The sequence below is a fragment of the Takifugu rubripes genome, chromosome 9 (genome assembly GCF_901000725.2).
Source record: "Takifugu rubripes chromosome 9, fTakRub1.2, whole genome shotgun sequence".
In the NCBI taxonomy this organism is placed as follows: domain Eukaryota; kingdom Metazoa; phylum Chordata; class Actinopteri; order Tetraodontiformes; family Tetraodontidae; genus Takifugu; species Takifugu rubripes.
Window position 1 is genome coordinate 5,868,085 of NC_042293.1, and position 20,009 is coordinate 5,888,093.

Here is a 20,009-nt window from a genome sequence, read left to right on the forward strand (position 1 = left end):
TCAGGAGGTTAAAGATTCCAACCATCTGAGGGACTGAAGACCATTACCACAGCAACACGCCAGAGTTTGTCCCACCAGCTGAGCTAAGATTGGGACATTTTTATAAAAATATAACCAGCCCTTTAATCTGAGGAACCAGAGAAACCTGCTGAGAATATGTTCAATGTGTTCAGATTTTTTTTCTCTGACTTTTTGACCTTTGATGACTCTGTGAACAATGTCAGCCATTTTTGATGTGATGAAAATTGAAAAACATGTTTAGCCTTAAATGTGAGCGTCCTCTTTTACCTCCCATCAGTCATAAAGTTCAAATAAAACATGACATGTGCTTCTCATGGAAACAGGTTGTGACTGAAGTTAACAGTCAGCAGCATCCAAGAGAGTCACCCTCGCCAGTCACCCTCAAAGGTCACCCCTAAAAATAAAAATACCTCTAGACTTAATTCTATAAGGAATGCTCCGCTGATCTCTATTGAAACTGAAAATGGCAAAAAGCACAATGAACAGAAAAAGCAGGTACACAGGCAATGACCACAAACCTGCCGCAATAATTTCAGGGAGAACACGTACGGATGTGAGAGCAAAAAGGCAGGACATAGGAAGAACATGAGAAGAACAGAAACCATTTCAAATTAACTCTATTGATCATTGAGCAGATTTCAAAAATAATGTTACAGATTCTAACTGTATGAAAGTCATTCATAAACATCAGCAAGGTCAGAGACCACAGCCACACCACCAAATGAAGCTGCATGGATTTTCTTCCAATCACTCGTAAACATCATGTGATCATCACGTCATATCTGAGGCTCATTAAAGCTAAAGTAAAACCACTGGCTGAGTGTCACAATCTGCTAAAATGAGCACATAAACATCTCCACTGGTTAACCTCAGTCAGCCAGGTCGAAGGCAGTTGGACTTCTTTTAGTTTTCTGAACATGTTTGACCTCTGATACAGGATGCTTCTTCAGTTCTAAACTGGAGGAATCCTAGAGTTCTATAAACTGTACTGGTTTACTGAATGCCATCACTGGTGGTCATTGGTATTATTAAAGGGTGGGTCATCATCCGATGTTGGGTTTGATCAATTGTGAAACTTTCTGGGAAGGGATACCACTACAGCACTGGGAGCAACAACTGGTGGTCACACATAAATACACACCAGTGATAACCTGCTCCTATTTTCACAGCGATTAAAGAAGCTGTGAAAATGAGAGGTGAAGAAAAAACTGCAGCAATATATTTATACAGAAAAAGCAGGAAGGGGCTGCTACATCGACACTGTCAGACAGGAGCAGAGTTACACAAGAGAGAGTGTGTGTGTGGGTGGGGGGGGGGCTTTCCTGCCTCTGGCGGTACCTGGTGTGTGTGAGACCTGAAGCACCAGCAATGACAGAACTAACCTCTAACACCTGAGACAGGAAGTACAAATCAACCAGCAGCTTTCCATCAAACCACCTGACCAAACCTTTCAACACTCAGTTGAAGGTGAAAAACTTGCAGCAGAAAACACAATGTGACTTCTGTCAATTCTCTGTTTTGGAATAAAACACACCCTCCGGTCCCCTCCCTGGGCTGCCACCTTATCGTGGTGGAGGGGTTTGCGTGTCCCAATGATCCCAGGAGCTCCGTTGTCTGGGGCTATATGCCCCTGGTAGGGCCACCCATGGCAAACAGGTCCTAGGTGAGGGACCAGACAAAGCGTAGCCCAGGACCCCCTAATGATGCTGAACAACATTGGTGCCAAGTTTCCCTTGCCCGGATGCGGGTCACCGGGGCCCCCTCCTGGAGCCAGGCCTGGGGGTGGGGCACGTTGGCGAGCGCCTGGTGGCCGGACCTCTGCCCATGGAGTCCGGCCGGGCGCAGCCCGAAGAGGCAACATGGGACCCCCTTCCCGTGGGCTCACCACCTGCAGGAGGGGCCAAGGGGGTCGGGTGCATTGTGTTTTGGGTAGCAGCCGGAGGCAGGGACCTTGGCGGTCTGATTCCCGGCTGCACAAACTGGCTCTAGGGACATGGAATGTCTCTCTGGTGGGAAAGGAGCCTGAGTTGGTGCGCGAGGTTGAGAAGTTCCGACTAGATATAGTTGGCCTCACCTCGACGCACGGCAAGGGCTCTGGAACCAGTCTTCTTGAGAGGGGTTGGACTCTCTACCACTCTGGAGTTGCCGATGGTGAGAGGCGACGAGCAGGGGTGGCAATTCTGGTTGCTCCCCAGCTCAGTGCCTGTGTATTGGAGTTTACCCCGGTGGATGAGAGGGTAGCCTCCCTTCGCCTTCGGGTGGGGGGACGGATCCTGACTGTTGTTTGTGCCTATGATCCAAACAGCAGTTCAGCGTATCCACCCTTTTTGGAGTCCTTAGAGGGAGTGCTGGAGAGGGCCCCTTCTGGGGGCTCCCTCGTCCTCCTGGGTGACTTCAATGCCCACGTTGGCAATGACAGTGCGACCTGGAGAGGTGTGATTGGGAAGAACGGCCCCCCTGATCTGAACCCGAGTGGTGTTTTGTTATTGGACTTCTGTGCTCGTCTCAGATTGTCCATAACGAACACCTTGTTCAGACATAAAGGCGTCCACATGTGCACTTGGCACCAGGACGCCTTAGGCTGCAGATCGATGATCGACTTTGTGGTTGTGTCATCGGATTTGCGGCCGCATGTTCTGGACACCCGGGTGAAGAGAGGGGCGGAGCTGTCAACTGATCACCACCTGGTGGTGAGTTGGCTCTGATGGTGGGGAAGGATGCCGGACAGACCTGGCAGGCCCAAACGTGTTGTGAGGGTCTGCTGGGAACGCCTGGCAGAGTCCCCTGTCAGAAGGAGCTTCAACTCACGCCTCCGGGAGAGCTTTGACCATGTCCCGGGGGAGGCGGGGGACATTGAGTCCGAGTGGACCGTGTTCCGTGCCTCCATTGTTGAGGCAGCTGACCGGTAATGTGGCCGCAAGGTGGTTGGTGCCTGTCGTGGCGGCAATGCCCGAACCCGCTGGTGGACACCAGCGGTGAGGGATGCCGTCAAGCTGAAGAAGGAGTCGTATCGGGCCTTACTGGCCTGTGGGACTCCTGAGGCAGCAGATGGGTACCGGCGTGCCAAGCGGAGTGCAGCTACGGCGGTTGCCGAGGCAAAGACTCGGGCATGGGAAGAGTTCGGTGAGGACGGCCTCGAAAAGGTTCTGGACCACCATCCGGCGTCTGAGGAGGGGGAAGCAGTGCACTGTCAACACTGTGTATAGTGGTGATGGTGTGCTGCTGACCTCAACTCGGGATGTTGTGGATCGGTGGAAGGAATACTTCGAGGACCTCCTCAATCCCACCAACACGCCTTCCAGTGAGGAAGTAGGGCCTGGGGACCTGGAGATGGGCTCTCGTATCTCCGGGGCTGAAGTTGTCGAGGTAGTTAAAAAACTCCTCGGTGGCAAGGCCCCGGGGGTGGATGAGATCCGCCCAGAGTCCCTTAAGGCTCTGGATGTTGTAGGGCTGTCGTGGTTGACTCGACTCTGCAACATCGCGTGGACATCGGGGGCAGTGCCGCTGGATTGGCAGACCGGGGTGGTAGTCCCTCTTTTTAAGAAGGGGGACCGGAGGGTGTGTTCCAACTATAGGGGGATCACACTCCTCAGCCTCCCTGGTAAGGTCTATTCAGGGGTACTGGAGAGCAGGGTCCGCCGGATAGTCGAACCTCGGATTCAGGAGGAGCAATGTGGTTTTCGTCCTGGGCGTGGAACAGTGGACCAGCTCTACACCCTCAGCAGGGTCTTCGAGGGTGCATGGGAGTTTGCCCAACCAGTCCACATGTGTTTTGTGGACTTGGAGAAGGCATTCGACCGTGTCCCTCGGGGGGTCCTGTGGGGGGTCCTCCGAGAGTATGGGGTGTCGGGCCCGCTGATACGGGCTGTCCGCTCCCTGTACGATTGGTGCCAGAGTTTGGTCCGAATTGCTGGCAGTAAGTCGAACTCGTTTCCGGTGAGGGTTGGCCTCCGCCAGGGCTGCCCTTTGTCACCGATTCTGTTCATAATTTTTATGGACAGAATTTCTAGGTGCAGTCATGGTGTTGAGGGGATCCGGTTTGGTGACCTCAGGATCGCGTCTCTGCTTTTTGCGGATGATGTGGTCCTGTTGGCTTCATCGGCCCGTGACCTCCAACTATCACTGGATCGGTTCGCCGCCGCATGTGAAGCGGCTGGGATGAGAATCAGCACCTCCAAATCCGAGGCCATGGTTCTCGACCGGAAAAAGGTGGAGTGCCTTCTCCGGGTAAAGGAGGAGATCCTGCCCCAAGTGGAGGAGTTTAAGTACCTCGGGGTCTTGTTCACGAGTGAGGGAAGAATGGAGCGGGAGATCGACAGGCGGATCGGTGCGGCGTCCACAGTAATGCGGACTCTGCACCGGTCCGTTGTGGTGAAGAGAGAGCTGAGCCGAAAGGCGAAGCTCTCGATTTACCGGTCGACCTTCGTTCCTACCCTCACCTATGGTCATGAGCTTTGGGTAATGACCGAAAGAACAAGATCACGGGTACAAGCGGCTGAAATGAGCTTCCTCCGTAGGGTGGCTGGGCTCTCCCTTAGAGATAGGGTGAGAAGCTCTGCCATCCGGGAGGAGCTCAGAGTAGAGTCGCTGCTCCTCCGCGTTGAGAGGAGCCAGATGGGGTGGCTTGGGCATCTAGTCAGGATGCCCCCTGGACGCCTCCCTGGTGAGGTGTTCAGGGCATGTCCCTCCGGTAGGAGACCCCCGGGGAGACCCAGGACACGTTGGAGAGACTATGTCTCTCGACTGGCCTGGGAACGCCTGGGGATCCCTCCGGATGAGCTGGAGGAGGTAGCTGGGGAGAGGGAAGTCTGGGCTTCTCTCCTTAGGCTGCTGCCCCCGCGACCCGACCCCGGATAAGCGGTAGAGAATGGATGGATGGATGGATGGAATAAAACACCCCATCAGATCTCACCTGACTAACACAGCAGTAAGAGAGAGCCTGATGGTCACCAGTGTGAGGTGACCCACCATCTCTGGGCCCTTTACTAACCTCGCCTTTGTTCCACTGTGTAATAGTTTGATTATTATAGGAGGTTTTTAGGACGGGACACTGGAGTTGCTGCCTACCTGGTTTTAAACATTTCATTGCTCAGGTGAGCTTGCTGTCAATACTGTGCATAATATAAATAAACCTCAGTGAATCTTTGGAAAACTCACTGTGCCTTTGGTGTCCAAAGAATCTTGAAACAAAAGCAGAGTTTTTGGTGAAAAGGTGGTCTGAGAAGGAAAGACGTGTCCATCCAGATGATCGTACTCTCTTTGGCCAGGAGGCAGAGCTAGAATCACCACCTGCTAACAAACACCTTCAGCCCTCTAGAACATTTCTGCCCCAGATTACTAAAGGTTCCTCGAAGGTTCAGCAATAACATTGAGTGATCCCCAAACCTAAACTGGCTCCAGGGGATCTGAAAGGCTCTGGGCATCACTCATCAGTTCTGTTTTGTTCTGTCTGTGGTTGTGTAACAGAGTTCTTCTGGTCTCACTTGTGATGAAGTCATGATTGTGGCTGACTTTAATGGTCATGTAAATGCTGATCTGATCTAGTTCTGACTGACAGATCTTTCTTTGGAACACCTGCAGTGTTTGAAGGTGCAGCAGCCTCCATCCTGTCAACCTGAGAGAGACAATGAATCAGAGGAGGCTTTTCTATGATGCATTCTTTTCCTCCTCCTTCACCCAGCTCTCCATTCTCAGCTCTTGAATTCTAACCTTCTATCAGTAATGTTGAGCTTCACTGTTTGTGTGGATGGTTTAGAAGTTAATGTCAGTCTGGTTTATTATGAATTTATCCTCCATTTCTTTGAATTTTGAGCCCAGAATCAAACCTCTGCCTCCTACAATATAATTTATTCAAACAGAAACAGAGCTTTTAGAAAAAGTTCTTGCCTCATAGTAGCTCCTAACTGCATTGCAGAAGGCTTCATCAGCCACAATCTGAGTCTCCCCACTGAGAAACGCCAAAAACCGTTCCTTCACCGCCTGAAGCTGCTGCTTGTTCACCTGAGAGCAGACAGAAGAGATGAAGAGAAGAAGGGATGAAAGAGAACAAGGAGCAGATTAGACATTCCACCATTAGCACATTAGCTTCTCAATAACAGAAGGAAACCTGCAGCAGCACCGCAGAGCTCTGATGGACCTTTTGAGTCTGGGAACAATGTCGATCATCTGGAGGTTTCAGCGTCATCACTTGACGGCTGACTGACCTTCCCTAATGCAGAGGCAGCAGTCATGTGGAACAACATTACTGATGTTCTGTCACGTTACTGGCTGAAACATCTTCAGACAGAACCTTTGATTGAATCCAAACTTGAAACTCCTGAACCAGATTCACACATTCAACTGAAAAATGGAGAGATTGAAATTTTCTGGTCCACAAATGGCCCATGTGAAGAAGAGATTTTCCTGGACCTTGCTAACATCTGGAAGACCTACTTTCCGATAACAGAACCCCTCAGAGCAGAGCAGAAAAGAAAACATTTGCAAGAATGTCAGCATTCTCATTTGTCTGGTCAAGCCCACAATAGGCAGAGCTGCATGTGGATGAAGATGAAACACACTGCTGCCAACAGTAAATCTATCCTGCGAGTGACAGAGGGTGGACTTATCTGCGTCTCACAGGGTCCTGCGTGGGTTTCCTCCAGGTTTAGCCGCCTTTAACTACAGCGGATGAAAAGAGAAGCTGCTGCAACAGTGGAGTGCTCCATGAATTTCTCTCACATGTTGTCATTAGTACTACTGTGGTTTTAGGGCCGTGGCATCAGGGATTGAGTAGTGGATCCCCAATTGATTTAAAGATTGCAGGAGGTTTTGATTCACTAATGCTAACACCTGGATTAGTGCTGTTCTTCGTTCCTTTTTTACATCATGAGAGACTTTAAAGTGCTTCAAGGATGTTTTTCCTTCAATATTAGAGCCTGATTGGGACACTTTCAGAGCTGACAGTATTCATGTGTTCATCAGATCCAAAGGCATCAAATAACAGTTAATCAGATGGCCAATCAGGTCTGCTGCTCTTGGCGCACCATGATGAACCTGAGAACAGAAACACAGAACGTCTACTGAACAGTGGAAACCATGACAACAGAGTGGGAAGCCCAACCCTGACAGTCTCCACTGTCAACACACTGCTACCAATGAGGACAAAAATTAGAAACAAATGAGTTTTTCTGTTTTAAGAATTTTAGACTTAATGAAAAAATAAAGTGCTGTTGCTAGTTCTGAATTCTGATGTGAACATGTGAGAATGGAGTTGGATGATCTGATCTAAGGTCAGCTGAATCCCAGTCAGTTAACCACTAAACTGGCTGTAAAGCAAGTGGAAGGTTCTGGTTCTGCTCCCCAGTATCAGAGGAAGGAAGTAGTGCCACCAGGTCACTTCCTCTTTGGTTTCCCCACACTGTTAGATTTTAACAGCTGACTCAGAGGTCACATGATCTCAACCAGCTTTCAGTGTTTTTACTAAAACAGGAAAGTCCTGTAAGGGCGGAGCTGCCAGATCATCTGTGTGTGTATGTGAGTTTATGAGTGTGTGTATATGTGTGCGTAGGGGGACAGCAGGACAACGAAGAGCAAAGACTGGGGGGGAGCAGGGCAAAGATGACTGCTATGACTTCAACAGGGAGATAAAAATAGAAGCAGATCGCGGCGGCGAGCGAGTCCACCCTCCAATTATCATCGCCGCCAGTTAAGCTGGAGAATTTATGAGATCAGAACTAAACCCACCATCCACATTTTTGAGATGGACAAGTGGACTGTGTCCCAATGCTGCACGAACCACCTACTTGGTGCCATAACGTAATCACACCCATCATACTGCCTCTTTGCTGCCTCTGTGGTTATTGACAGCACTAATGTTCAGACTCATCTGATTTAGGAGATAAAAGCAATGTGAAAAAGGCAGGTTTGGACCGAAACGATAGCCAATGATACGTCGTCATTTTGCAGGGGACAATTAAGTGTACAAGACCAGAGACAGTTCTACACACCCATTGCTGTTGTGACCTGATTCGGTCAATAAAACTAAAATGTTTTTAAAGGATTTTCATGGTCTTTGCAGTGCACCTGGAAATGAACTTCCTCCGAACAGAGAGCAACCTAGTCTAGTGCAGTGTCATACTTGTGAACCGTTACCTGACCCCGAGGCATGGCGGTCTAATGAGGAAGAGTTTGTCCGTCCCTGTGAACACTGAAAACCCACATGGCTCAATCATTCATTATCAGAGCACAAAGATAAATGACAGGCGCTCCTGGAACACCTCATCCTCCTTCAGTTGGCTGCACAGGCATGGCGTAGCCAAGTCCCAGGACAGTGGTGATGACAGCTGAGGGGACGTCAATCGTCTCTGACAGAAACAACCAGAACCAGGCGGCAGCTCAGACAAATCTAAAAACAGTTTATTTACCATGTGTAATACATCCAGAGAACCAGAGCCAGGGGTGTCTATGGTTCAGTTCCTGTCCAAGTCATTATACCTGAAGGTTGAGTATCTGTGAAAAGTCCATGTTGGACTGGCAACGTGAAATACAGTAAGAACAACAGTCGAAAAGTTGAATCCTCTCTGGGGTGAAAGGCTGAAAACTCAACGTTTGAATCAGATATGACAAAGAAAAGAAGATCCAGGAAACAGAAAAGAGCATCAAAGGAACTCCAAACTGGAAAAAAGATGATTGTTTTATCTCACGTTTGTGGCAGCAAAAGTTTCAGTTGTAGAACAATAACCCTCTTTGGCTGCAGATGTGTGTGTTGTCACACTGAATTTACTAATAGTTTGGGAGGTGGCGCTGACTGAAACTCTCCATGGAGCTCCTGGCTGAGAGGAAACCCTGCAGAGACATCAGAGGAGGAGAAGATGTTGCAAAACTCTCTGAAAAAAGAATCACATCTCAGGATGTGACAGTGAGGGAGAGATGGTACCACAGGACGGCTGCTGCTTTCAGCTAATCTCAGCAGAAGAAGGTGGTGTTGTTCAAGATGAGGTGGATTAAGAGGTGAAAAAAAACAACATGAAAACAGCTCAGCACATGCTGCTGTCGTCTGTGGTTCCTCAGGTGATCCACAAACTTTCTCTGGTACCATTCATGTGTTTTTCTGGAGGTTTATCAGAGCAAACGCACTGTAAGCTCTGTTTATGCGTGGGCAGAAGCTAAGCATCATTAACTCCTCCTCCAGTACCACAGAGTCTGTGTTTCATGTTTCAATACAGCTGCCAACACTGGCTCTGGTCCTCAGCTGAGTCCAACAGGTAATGCAGCAATTGTTTACATCCACAATTCAAAGAGTGAAGAGCTGACACAGAAGAACAGGTTTTAGATGGAGAAGCCTGTTGTTTCAGACCCGTTTAGCGATGGTGGAAGTAATCCCAGAGCCTACAGCCACATCTAATCCAGCAGGACTCTACACATCTAGAATCAGTTCAAGTGCACAGATGAACCAAGCTGGAGATGGATCAGAACAATGGAGGAGAAAAGAACACAGCTAATAATCACTGATAATCATGTGACCAACATGTTTCTGGTGGTCATATTCTGGTCCACATAGTAGCACATGGTCCGGTTTTTCCTGGGCTGAAAGGCATCTTCTTCAGACATCAGACCACCAGGCTGCCTGCTGACATCATCTCACCATAGCTCAGTGACGCTTCTTGTTTAAGAAGAATTACCAGCAGCAGAAGACGCTGCCACAGAACCACTGTTACCAACATTCCAGGCTGCCCCGCAGGGGGAGGTGGTCCTCTCACCCTCCAATAGAGGGGCAGAACACCACAGCGGAGGTGGAGCCACTGAAACTCCTTTAAACAGGAAATCAAGAGACTAAACTGGCCTGAAGGTTGAGCTGCATCGGCTTCAAACACAAACACTCTAAATCACTCGGCAGCAGGAAGTGCATTGCAGACTGTCAAAATAAAACAGGAAGTACAAACGAACAGCGATGCTATGGTTACTATGAGTTTTCTAGTTTAACAAAGTTCTGTCTGAGATATATCTCATTAGTTTTGTGTAATCTGGATCAATGTTTTCACAAAGACTCCTCAAGCGCTGCTGGAGTTACCACAGGACTAACGTGCACGCCTGTGTCGTGTACGCGACTGAACACATTTCAGCACCAACTTCTTGAGCGTTTGCAAACTTGAACGTGAACTCATTACACCTCAAACTTCATCTCTATTTATTTAATCTGTTGCCTCAGCTGTTTGGAAGTTTTTAGAAAATCACTTTGGGATAAATAATTTCATGGGCCTGGAAATGATGCAACAGAGAATCGTGGAGGACAGCAAAAGCCTAAAAGGTTGATCATACGTGTGCCGAATTCCTCAGCGCGTCAATGTTTATCTGAAAAGACTTGTGGGACGGATCGTGTCAAGCAGTAGATTTATTTCGAAACGGACCAGTTTCTGAAGGAGGTTGCGCTCCCTTCACAACGAACAACAGGTGTCTGCGGCGGCTCACCTTCTGCTGCCGCCGGGCCATGTCGGTGGGCTGCTTGGCGTTGAACGGGTACGCGATGCATCGCAGGACAAACACGTATATCTGAAGTTTAATCTTCCTCTGCTGTTCCTCCTGGATCCGCTCTCGCTCTTTCCTCTCCTCCTCCTTCTCCTCCTCCTCCTCCCCCCCCCCCACCTGTGGTGCCATCGTCTTTTGCGCGTCTGCCGCGGGCACCTCCAGGCACCGCACCGCCGGGGTCGCACCGCTTCCCTGCTGAAGAGGAGGCTGGTTTGTGCGGACCCTCCCAAATAACTTCTGGGTCGGACTCCCCGCCGGTGTCTTCGCTAGAGGAAGGGTCCAGCATGGCTCCGAGTGGTGGAAGAGTGCGCGCAGAGAAAAACAAGTTTGTTTGTTTTAGTTGACGTGGCGTTCAACCACCGCTCTCATCTGCCGCTTCCGCGCTGTGACTGCAGCCACTAGTTCCACCGACGGCTTTTTTGGCGAGTGGGCGGAGCCTTATCGGCGGGTACTCAAGAGGTTGTCGCCGCGTGCGTTTCGTTCCGTCACACAGTGCTGGAATGGCAGCGCGCGCCCCAGCTCGCTCACAGGTGAGAAACCTGTGGCTGCCGAAGAGTGTCAGACAGGACGTCTCACTCTGTTTAAAAAATGATACTTGTTGAAACGTGTTACTTTTACCTCGTCTTATTAATTCAGAATTATACCTCAAACGACGACATCCACAGTGGCATAGTTCAGCATTTCAATGTTTATTTTAGTGGTATTCACATAAAAATATTGTACAGGTGTTGTAATTCAAACATTGTAAACATGAAATGTTGCCTTTTAAACATTAGCTCATTAGAATATTTAAAGTTATAATTTCAAAATACAATAAGAGTAAATGGTTGAATCTGGGGACCAGGTAAGCAAACAAACAAAAACGTTCACTTTTTTTATTTACCGAAGCATAGAGACGTAGCACATTGAACAGTGGGTGTATTTTTGAAGCATGAGTGAGAGTTTAGGCTAAAGAGAAGATCTTTAACCTGAACTCAATCAGCAAGTTTTTGGGAACCAAAGTAGCAAAAAGCAACAGGTTAATATTTATCTTCATTATACTGAAATTTACACACACTTCGAAACCAATTACACTTTGCATTTATTTAAAAAAAATGATTTGGGTACTTTTTCATCATGATTCAGGAAGTTCTGGAAGATCTTGTATTTACTCAAGATCTGTCACCAATATATCATCTGATGATTGCATGGAAATAAATATTTGCTCACTTCGCCAACAATATTTGGCAGGGTTAGATCAGATAGGCCAGGCAGAATGCAAAAATGCATAAACAACGAAAGCATTATTTCAGTGATAAATTAAGTTTGTTTTCAGTTCAACTGGTCTGAACTAGTTCATCCTAAAGTGAAACTGTGTAAAGGTGTCCAAAGCAAGATCATTTTTATTCCTTTATAAAATATAAAGACGGGGGAAACACCTAAATAAAGTACTGTAACACACAAGCGTTACTTCCTGTCTAGATTTATATTTACAGTTATACAACGTTCAAATTCACAGCTCAGTTCTGACCACTAGAGGGAAGCACCCTAACACACATCTGACTTTACGGTCTGTTAAACGTCTAGAAGGTTTTGAACCATCCAACACCAAAAGGTGGCCCTACTGAAGGGACTTTGGCTGATTTTGATTTTGGCTCTGTTGTTCTATTTTTGACTATGCTTATTTTTCACTGTTTTAACAACAGCAAACTGAATTAAATGTTGTGGAGCGCAATGACACTTTTTCTTCACATTCATCACAAATAAACAAGTCATGCCTGGTATTATTAGTAGCTCTGCCAAACCAAGGGGCTGTGATCAGAAACCACCTATGTTATGCACCTATATGCAGAATATACTATGGGTGTAGGTCACATTCTGTGAGGAAATGAGCTGCTTGGAGAAGGTCGATGTTCTCAGAGTGGTGTTTTTTTTTTCCCCAAATTACTGTTATTATCTTCTTTTTATTATTGTTATCCAACATTCATTACCTACCCTTTTAGCACCATATTGATAATTTAAGGAAATATTTACCAATTCAGTTGTATCTATTGACCATCCCATCATCCCATTTATACTAAATTTCTACTGAGTCACAAATTATTTAATTTATTAAATTAATTTATTAAATTAATTCCTCACAGACACCAGGACAACATGGAGAACCCTCACAGACCAGGGCCACACATGGAGACTCCTCACAGACACCAGGAAGACATGGAGACTCCTCACAGACACCAGTACAACAGAGACTCCTCACAGACACCAGGAAGACATGGAGACTCCACAAGGAAAGACCATGAACACGGAATCAAACCCACACCCTTGACAAGAATGTGTTGACCACACTAACTGTACGAGCTGTAAGTCTCGACGTAAAGCTGGGTCTGACTTATTACTATAACACAAGTGCAGTTATAACAACAGTTAAAAACAAAAGTTGAGTGTTTCCATGGAGATGAATTGTAAATGAGTAAATATCAGTCCTGTATTATCATTAGAACTGTAGAAAAACTGAAAATGTTGATGTTGAAAACAATGGATCCTTGTTGTCATGGTGATGTGGAGTTGGAGCCAGGATACACCGGAGCCCAGTCAGGGTACGTATCCAGCGAGAATAACGGAACTCCCCACGTGGCCACAGCCAAGAGAGTAGCAAGGACGCCGATGACATTAGTGCCAATACCCGCTTTCACCTGCGACAAGAGACAATTATAACAGCTGTAGGTTAATGACCTTTTCCTGATGTTGGTGTTCTTCTCACCATGTCCATGATAGTCAGGTGTCCGTAGCTGAACACGACGGCGTTGGGTGGGTTGGACACTGGGAGAAGGAAGGAGAAGGAGGTGCACAGTGTGGTGGGGATCAGGACGTAGAGTGGGTTCACCTGGATGGCTTCTGCCTGCAAACAGACACACAGGATGGCAACAATGTCACCAGCTCCAGGTGCTGAACTTCCTGTTTGCTGACAAAGGACAATTAAAGCAAACCTAACTAATGTCAGCATAGACCTACCAGGGCTGAAAGGATGGGGAGGAAGATGGTGATGGTTGCCGCGTTGCTGGTCACCTCTGTTACGGTGGTGACAATGATGCATGCGACAGTGATGGTGGCTAACACAGGCAGGTCACCCAGAGGTTCCAGAAGTTCAGCAACCCACAGAGACAGACCTGACACCTACACGCAGACACACACACACGGCCAAGAGTGGACCACCAATATACACTGCTTAACTAGGGACATCTGTTTTCTTCATTTAAAAAAATGGATGTACATTGTATCATTGTATTTAATTTTGAGTAGTTCTCCTGGTGAAATAAAATAAACATTTAAAAAAAAAATCAACAGAAATCTGAGTAACTTTCTGCAATCTTAACAGATGTGTATAAAAATATATAGAATACAGCATAAGCTCCTACCCTTTACCCACACACAACCACAAACATTACCTTCCCAAGAGAGCCTGGATCAGATCCTGATTTCTAGAATCAGAACCTAAAAAGATGACAATGCTAATAGTGCTACACTCAGATCAGAGCACAAGATGCCTCTAAGACACAGAAGCAGAACCTTCTGGAGGAGGACCTCAGGAACCAAGAAGCACCCTCTGACTATTTCTCAATTTTTAAAGTAATATTTCAGTATATTATTTATGTATTTTAGCCCTAAAATTCACCCCAGGATAAATTTCTCAGAAGTCTGAGACAAGCAATATCAGAATTCTGATAAATAAGTCAGAACCAATCAGGGATCTAAAAATTCATTGTCTGTGAGGAGTCTCTGTTGTGAAGTGAAACAGGTGAATTATTAATAAAATATCTGAAGTGCTAAAGGTAAAACCTAAATCAAATAAAAAGTCAAAGTGAAAATGTTACTTTTGTTCCTTCGGCAAGTGCGAATCCTCCGCCGACTAGCAGGGCCACATTCCATGGCATGGACTCTTGGAACTCCCTCCAGGAGATCATTGACACTGGTTGGAGAAGAAACAAACTAATAAGAAAGCTCATCCGCACATACTACAAATTCTAATGACGTGTTTGCCACCAGCAAAGCTAATGAGCTAATTGACATCATGCCTGACCCAAGTCAGGCCCGCTTAAATTGTAACCAGGAGCATGAGACATATGTGTGTCTAGCATCCCATGTTGATTCATTGACCTTTTAGCTTTTTTCCAATCAGTTGTCGGTCATTCCAATCACCTCCACCTAGTTTTCTACAGTTGTTGGGCCCCTTGTCAAATATCTGTTAATGTAAAAAGTTCAGTGGGTGGAAGATGACAACTTCCCTTAAGATTTTAAACAAAATCCCTTTATTTTCATATTTTATGTTTTTAAAATAACACACGCAGAGTTAGTGCTCAACAGCGCCCCCTGTGGCCAGCATCAGAGCTTGTTGAGGCTTCTGTAGCTAGTCAGGCTATTTCTGGGACATCAGAGCCTGAAGATATCGCCCTTTGGGATTATTAGCATGCTAATGATGTGGGTGATCAACTAAGAGGATTTAGCAGGTTTGTTGACCCAGTTCAACTTGTGGGAGCTTCCCCTTTGTCTGCAGGGTCACGTGGTGATGGGTCACATGATCCTGTGTGAAGGTGTGAACATTGACGGACGGAGTGTCAGACTGTATTGTTGTGTTTTTAAACGCAATGTTTTTTTCAACTTGACATGGTGGGTACAGCCCTCTGTAACCAGTGTTCTTCTTTGGTGAGGAGCCTTAGGCTGGAGCCTCAAGAGTTGGTCTACAGTGGATTCTAAGTTGTGTTTAGGATCCTTATCCATCCATAGAAGTCATCTTCTTTTCAGCTTTTTTTACAGGTCCTCTTATGCTTGATTCCAGAATTTGATGTAATTGCATTGATTACATTCTTACATCTAGATGTGAGATCTTCCTGCTGGCCGGAACACAAACCCAAAGCATGCTTTACAGCTGGACAGATTTTTTACCCAGTAAATTCTGTGTCCACGCAGACCTTTGCTCACTACTGCCTGAGTTCTATTACAATCTTGTGGTTCAACGGGACTTGTTCTCACAAAACTGTCAGGCCTGCTATTCTGTTGGCTCTTCTGAGAAGTTTAATCTGTTCAGGTGTTGCTGTTAAAGAGTGAAGCACAACTCTGGACTTTGCCAGATTTTCCTGGAGATCTTCTGCAGCTAAACAGAGTTCTGATCTTGATCTCCACTGTTTCTGTAAACTGTTATGTCTTAATCAAATTGTTAATTGAGGAAATGACCTGAAAACACTTCGCTATCGTCTCAGTCTCCTCCTGCTGTGTTGGCCTTAGCCATCTTCATCTCCAGAGTTCAAGATTCTGCTCAGAGGAACCATGTTGGGGTGGAGTAGAGGAGTCTGGTATTAATAAACCATTGATTAGCATCAGTTGGTAATGACTGTAAACAGGCCAAGATGCCAACAGACTAATGAAGGTGAAAGTTATCTGTGAGGTCAGATCTCCTGAAGTTTTCATTCTTTCCATCTGTCACTTTAAAACCAAACCAAACCAAACAAAAACACAGAAATGTTTTAAATATTGAAAATAGTTTCATATTGAGCTTTACATCATTTTCTGATCAGTTCAACTTCCACCTGTTGAACTGTTTACATGAACAGAAATTATGACCAGACATTTTCAGGCAACTGAAGTTTTCAAATCAAAACTGATGCTGGACATTATTTGATCGGTGGTGGTACCGTATTTCTTTTGTGGTCCATAAGCAGGAACAATGAAGAACAGGAGCCCAAGCAGAAGAGCCACAGTGGCGTCCGTGATGTAACCCGAGTAACTGTTCAAAGACACATCACAACCTTTGTCAGGAACTATTTTCACTTTCGTATGAATCAGGTGAAGGAAATAAAGTAGGTGGCTCACTGAGGAAAGAGGGAAGACCAGCCGGGCATAAATCCAGGAGATCTGGTCAACCACAACAGGACCATGAGCAGGAACACCACACCAGTGAAGATCTCCTGAGAACTGACAAGAACCAGTGAGTCAGTGAGAGAATAGTAAGGGAATTCAGGAAAAGGGTGAAAAGGGAGAGAGGAAACAAATGAGGAGGAGAGGGAACAGTTGGGGAAGAGAGGGAACACTTGCGGAAGAGAGGGAAAAGATGAGGAAGAGAAAGAACTGGTGAGAAACAGAGAGAACAGGTAGCAGAGAGAGGCAACAGGTGAGGGAGAGGGAACACACAAGGAAGAGAGGGAACAGGTGGCAGAGATGGAACAATTGAGGAAGAAAGGGAACATGTGAGGAAGAGAGGTAACAAATGAGGAGAAAAGGGAACAAGTGGGGAGAGAAGAAGCAGGTAAGGAAGAGAGAATTCATAAAGGGGTCAAGAAGGCAAGGTACTGTATCCTCACCTCATTGGTCCCAGTGACTTGCACTCCTCCTCAATCACTTTCTTTGCTGCTCTCTCTTTCTCTGTCTGTTCTCCTCCACATTGCCACAGGAAGCTGAAGCTTCACACACAGAGATACACACACACACAGATTAGATAATAAGATAGTTCAGTTCTGTTTGTGCTGATTGGCTGAGATTAAACTCACTCTGAGCCAATGAAGAGCCAGTAGAGCCACAACCACGTCAGCACCAACATGATGAGACTAATGGGGAAACACAACAACAACCAGTTCCCGAAGTTGATGCAGTTGCATTTGGGGTACATCCTGTAAGCAGAGACAGTCGTCAGGTCAGTGTTTGGGTGTGTGGGTGGTTTGTCGCTTCACTCACTGGTTCAGGAACTCAGAGAAGATGAGGTTGGGTGACGTTCCAGGTAGCGTGCTGATGCCTCCGATGTTGGAGGAGTAGGCGATGCCGATGCACATGGCTTTACAGACCATCCGGTCCCGTTTGTTGGCCTCACATGCTGCAGGCTGACATTCAGCACCCTGAAGACAACACAGACGGTAATAAATCCTTTTAAAATACAACAATGAAACAGAAACCAATTGGAGTCTCAAACTGAATGAAACCATGATCTCCTGCACATTCTTTGTTGTTGTTTGTACCTGAGCTGCACAAAAATATGATGTGGTTTGGTCAGGAACAGTGGTGACGACAGAGTCAGGTACAGGATCACCTGGAATATTCTGTTCACTAAACACACGCAAACAAATAAAGTTTTGGTTGATGTTGCTGACGATGCCTCACAACAGAAGGACGGAAGTGGACCTTCACGTACCTGGAGGGCTCTTTCATCTTTTCCTCATGGCCATCAGACTCTACATTGATAACAGGCAGCTGTTAGCGTTTCTAATGTTACATGACGTATTGTTAACGATGCTAATGCTGACAATCACTCAGACTCTTTAGATGTTTGTGAAAATGTGATCAAATTCTACTGCAAATCTGAGCCTTTGGGTGGTTGCAGTGACCTCTGACCTTTAACATCATCAGATCACTCATAAACCAACATAAATCCATTTCTTCAGTTAGATTTGACATGATGCTTGAATATCTGCAAAACATCACATGTTACCGTCCATCTGCAGGTTGGGGTTCACCTCTCCAGCAATCTGCTTCTCATTGGCCTTCAAGATCTGCTGAAGAACTGCTTCAACAATGGGCATCACCATGGCGACAGCTGAGGTGTTTTGGACCCACATGGAGAGGAAAGCAGTGCCAGACATGAAGCCCAGTATCAGCCTAGAGATGACAGGACACTGCCATCAGGGAACAATGTCCACAAGGTGTCGCGCCTGCTCCGGCCTCCCACAAGGCCAACACCAGGCGATCTGACCAGGAAAGACCAGGTGAACACTCACCACACTGGACTGACTCCCACCAAGGTCACCAGCCTCAAGGCCACCCTGCGGTGAAGCCCCCACTTTGCAATGGATGTGGCGAGGCAAATGACCCCCACCAGCAGGAAGTGAAAGTCTTTAAAGTACTCCCTTGCCACCTAGAAAGAGTTTTCTGATGAATCGGACTGTTCTGCTCTTTGAAACTGATTGTTTCTGTTGTTGGGGAGAATTTTGTCTACTTAAATTAATCAAAGCTGCTTATTTCCTAAAGTGCAACTGTGGGATAGTAAACAATGAGAAACCGACTCACGTCTGATGATTTCATGATGCCAAAGATGGGGAACAAAATGGCAGGTAGCATGGCAGCCATTGCCAGAGGGATGACCTCGGTCATCCAGAAGACCGCCATCAGCAACAAAACGAAGGAACATTCTGCTTCCTGTACAGACACAGAGGCAGGAACTGTTGTTATTACAGCTTTACGCACCTGTAACAGACGGATGCCAGGATTAAGAGAAACAATGATCAACACAGTTCCTTTGAAGACACGTCCTATCAGTCAATGATTCAGGTCAGTCCACATTATTGCCACTAACTTTCGTCCTGATAACCAGAGGAAGAGGAAGCAGCAGCAGCGGCGTCACCAGGATCAGGATGATGCTGCGAAAGTTCCACAGAGTTCTCCTCAGGGTCTTCATCTCTGGGTCTGCTCTGTCTGACTGACTGTCCCAGCTTAAGGTTCATGCTCTTCTTAGGAGCTCCCACTGCCTTCAGGTCACATGGTTTCATGTTCATATCAGGAACGCAGAGTTTCCAAACGTGGTCCATAATTGCTGATAATCTCTGAACAAACACACACATAGAAGATAAACAGACAGCTTTTAATTTATGAGTCTTTAAAAAGAGAATCATTGGTGGAAATTCATACTTTCATCTCTTTCTTGTGAAATCTGAACATTTTTCATAGAACTCAGAGTTTGTTTAGAAGGAAGCTAAGCTAAGCTAGCATTTTCCTGGCTAACCTCTACGTGTGTGTGTGTGTGTGTGTGTGTGTGTGTGTGTGTGTGTGTGTAAGAGAGAGAGAGAGAGAGAGACAGGGAAACATACGATTAAAGTTTGTTTGGCCGCACTTTTACTGTCTGAATTTCCCCACTGAATATGAAGAGTAACCTTGACCGGCAGGGTTCAAGCTAATTAAACATTAAACCCATTTTGCCAACTTTGGAGAATTTATTGGTTTATTTCCTGGTGTATACATCAATATAAAGGTTTAAAGTTTTGTTTAAAGTAGTTCTCTTCATAAACTAACTTTCTTCTTGCATACTTGGTTCAGACCAGCCAAGCAGCAGCCAGTCAGCTGTTTAGGATGACTGTTAGCCAAATAAAGCAAACATGGAATAAAAAGTAGGCATTAGCCCAAATCTCACTGGTGCGATGAAGATTAACCCTTTTAGCTGAAAGACAGAAATCCCATGTGTGATGGAGAACTGCTACATTTTCATAGGACTTTCATTGCATTTCATTCTTATTAAAGTTGTTGTTGGGATGTTATTCCCTCTCAATCAGAGATACGGTAAGCTTCACGTCTTTGCTATAAAAATGCTGTCATTGACCTGCAGCAGTCACAGAATTTATGCATCAGGCATTTGTCATTTATTGTGTTGATCAAGTTTTAATTATTCAGTTACATCTGCAGGTAGTTCCTGGACAGGGTCACATGGCTCTACCCTGCTGGCCACATGCTCATAAACAGGAACCCTCTGATGT

At 46.2% G+C, this 20,009-nt stretch overlaps 2 protein-coding genes and 1 long non-coding RNA gene across 15 annotated transcripts in view; 1 reads left to right on the forward strand and 2 right to left on the reverse strand.

Moving 5' to 3' along the window:
* cadps2 (Ca++-dependent secretion activator 2) overlaps positions 1–10,952 on the reverse strand; it is a 54,821-nt gene extending 43,869 nt beyond the window's left edge. For 3 of the 13 annotated variants that reach the window (XM_029842249.1, XM_029842242.1, XM_029842245.1), the window contains exons 1-2: positions 10,468–10,944; positions 5,908–6,021 (exon numbers count right to left, since the gene is read on the reverse strand). In XM_029842249.1, coding sequence (XP_029698109.1) covers positions 5,908–6,021; positions 10,468–10,653 — 300 coding nt within the window. In that variant the 5' untranslated portion in view covers positions 10,654–10,944. Of the gene's footprint in view, positions 1–5,907; positions 6,022–10,467 lie in introns of all 13 variants that reach the window. The other 10 variants (XM_029842247.1, XM_029842246.1, XM_029842250.1 and 7 more) reach the window with 6 other exon arrangements.
* On the forward strand, positions 10,916–13,844 carry LOC115251113 (uncharacterized). Its single transcript, XR_003889669.1, has 2 exons — positions 10,916–11,054; positions 12,648–13,844. It is a non-coding gene; the product is annotated as an uncharacterized lncRNA (long non-coding RNA).
* On the reverse strand, positions 12,978–19,206 carry slc13a1 (solute carrier family 13 member 1). The gene is made up of 15 exons (XM_029842251.1): positions 18,839–19,206; positions 18,553–18,681; positions 18,264–18,400; positions 17,978–18,144; positions 17,681–17,720; positions 17,508–17,595; positions 17,230–17,387; positions 17,046–17,165; positions 16,860–16,958; positions 16,372–16,473; positions 16,194–16,285; positions 14,379–14,473; positions 13,519–13,680; positions 13,268–13,405; positions 12,978–13,199 (listed from the first exon to the last, which is right to left on the reverse strand). The coding sequence occupies exons 1-15, from the start codon at positions 18,938–18,940 to the stop codon at positions 13,056–13,058; spliced, it is 1,773 nt and encodes a 590-aa protein (XP_029698111.1). The 5' UTR covers positions 18,941–19,206; the 3' UTR covers positions 12,978–13,055.
* Positions 19,207–20,009: the final 803 nt, after the last annotated feature.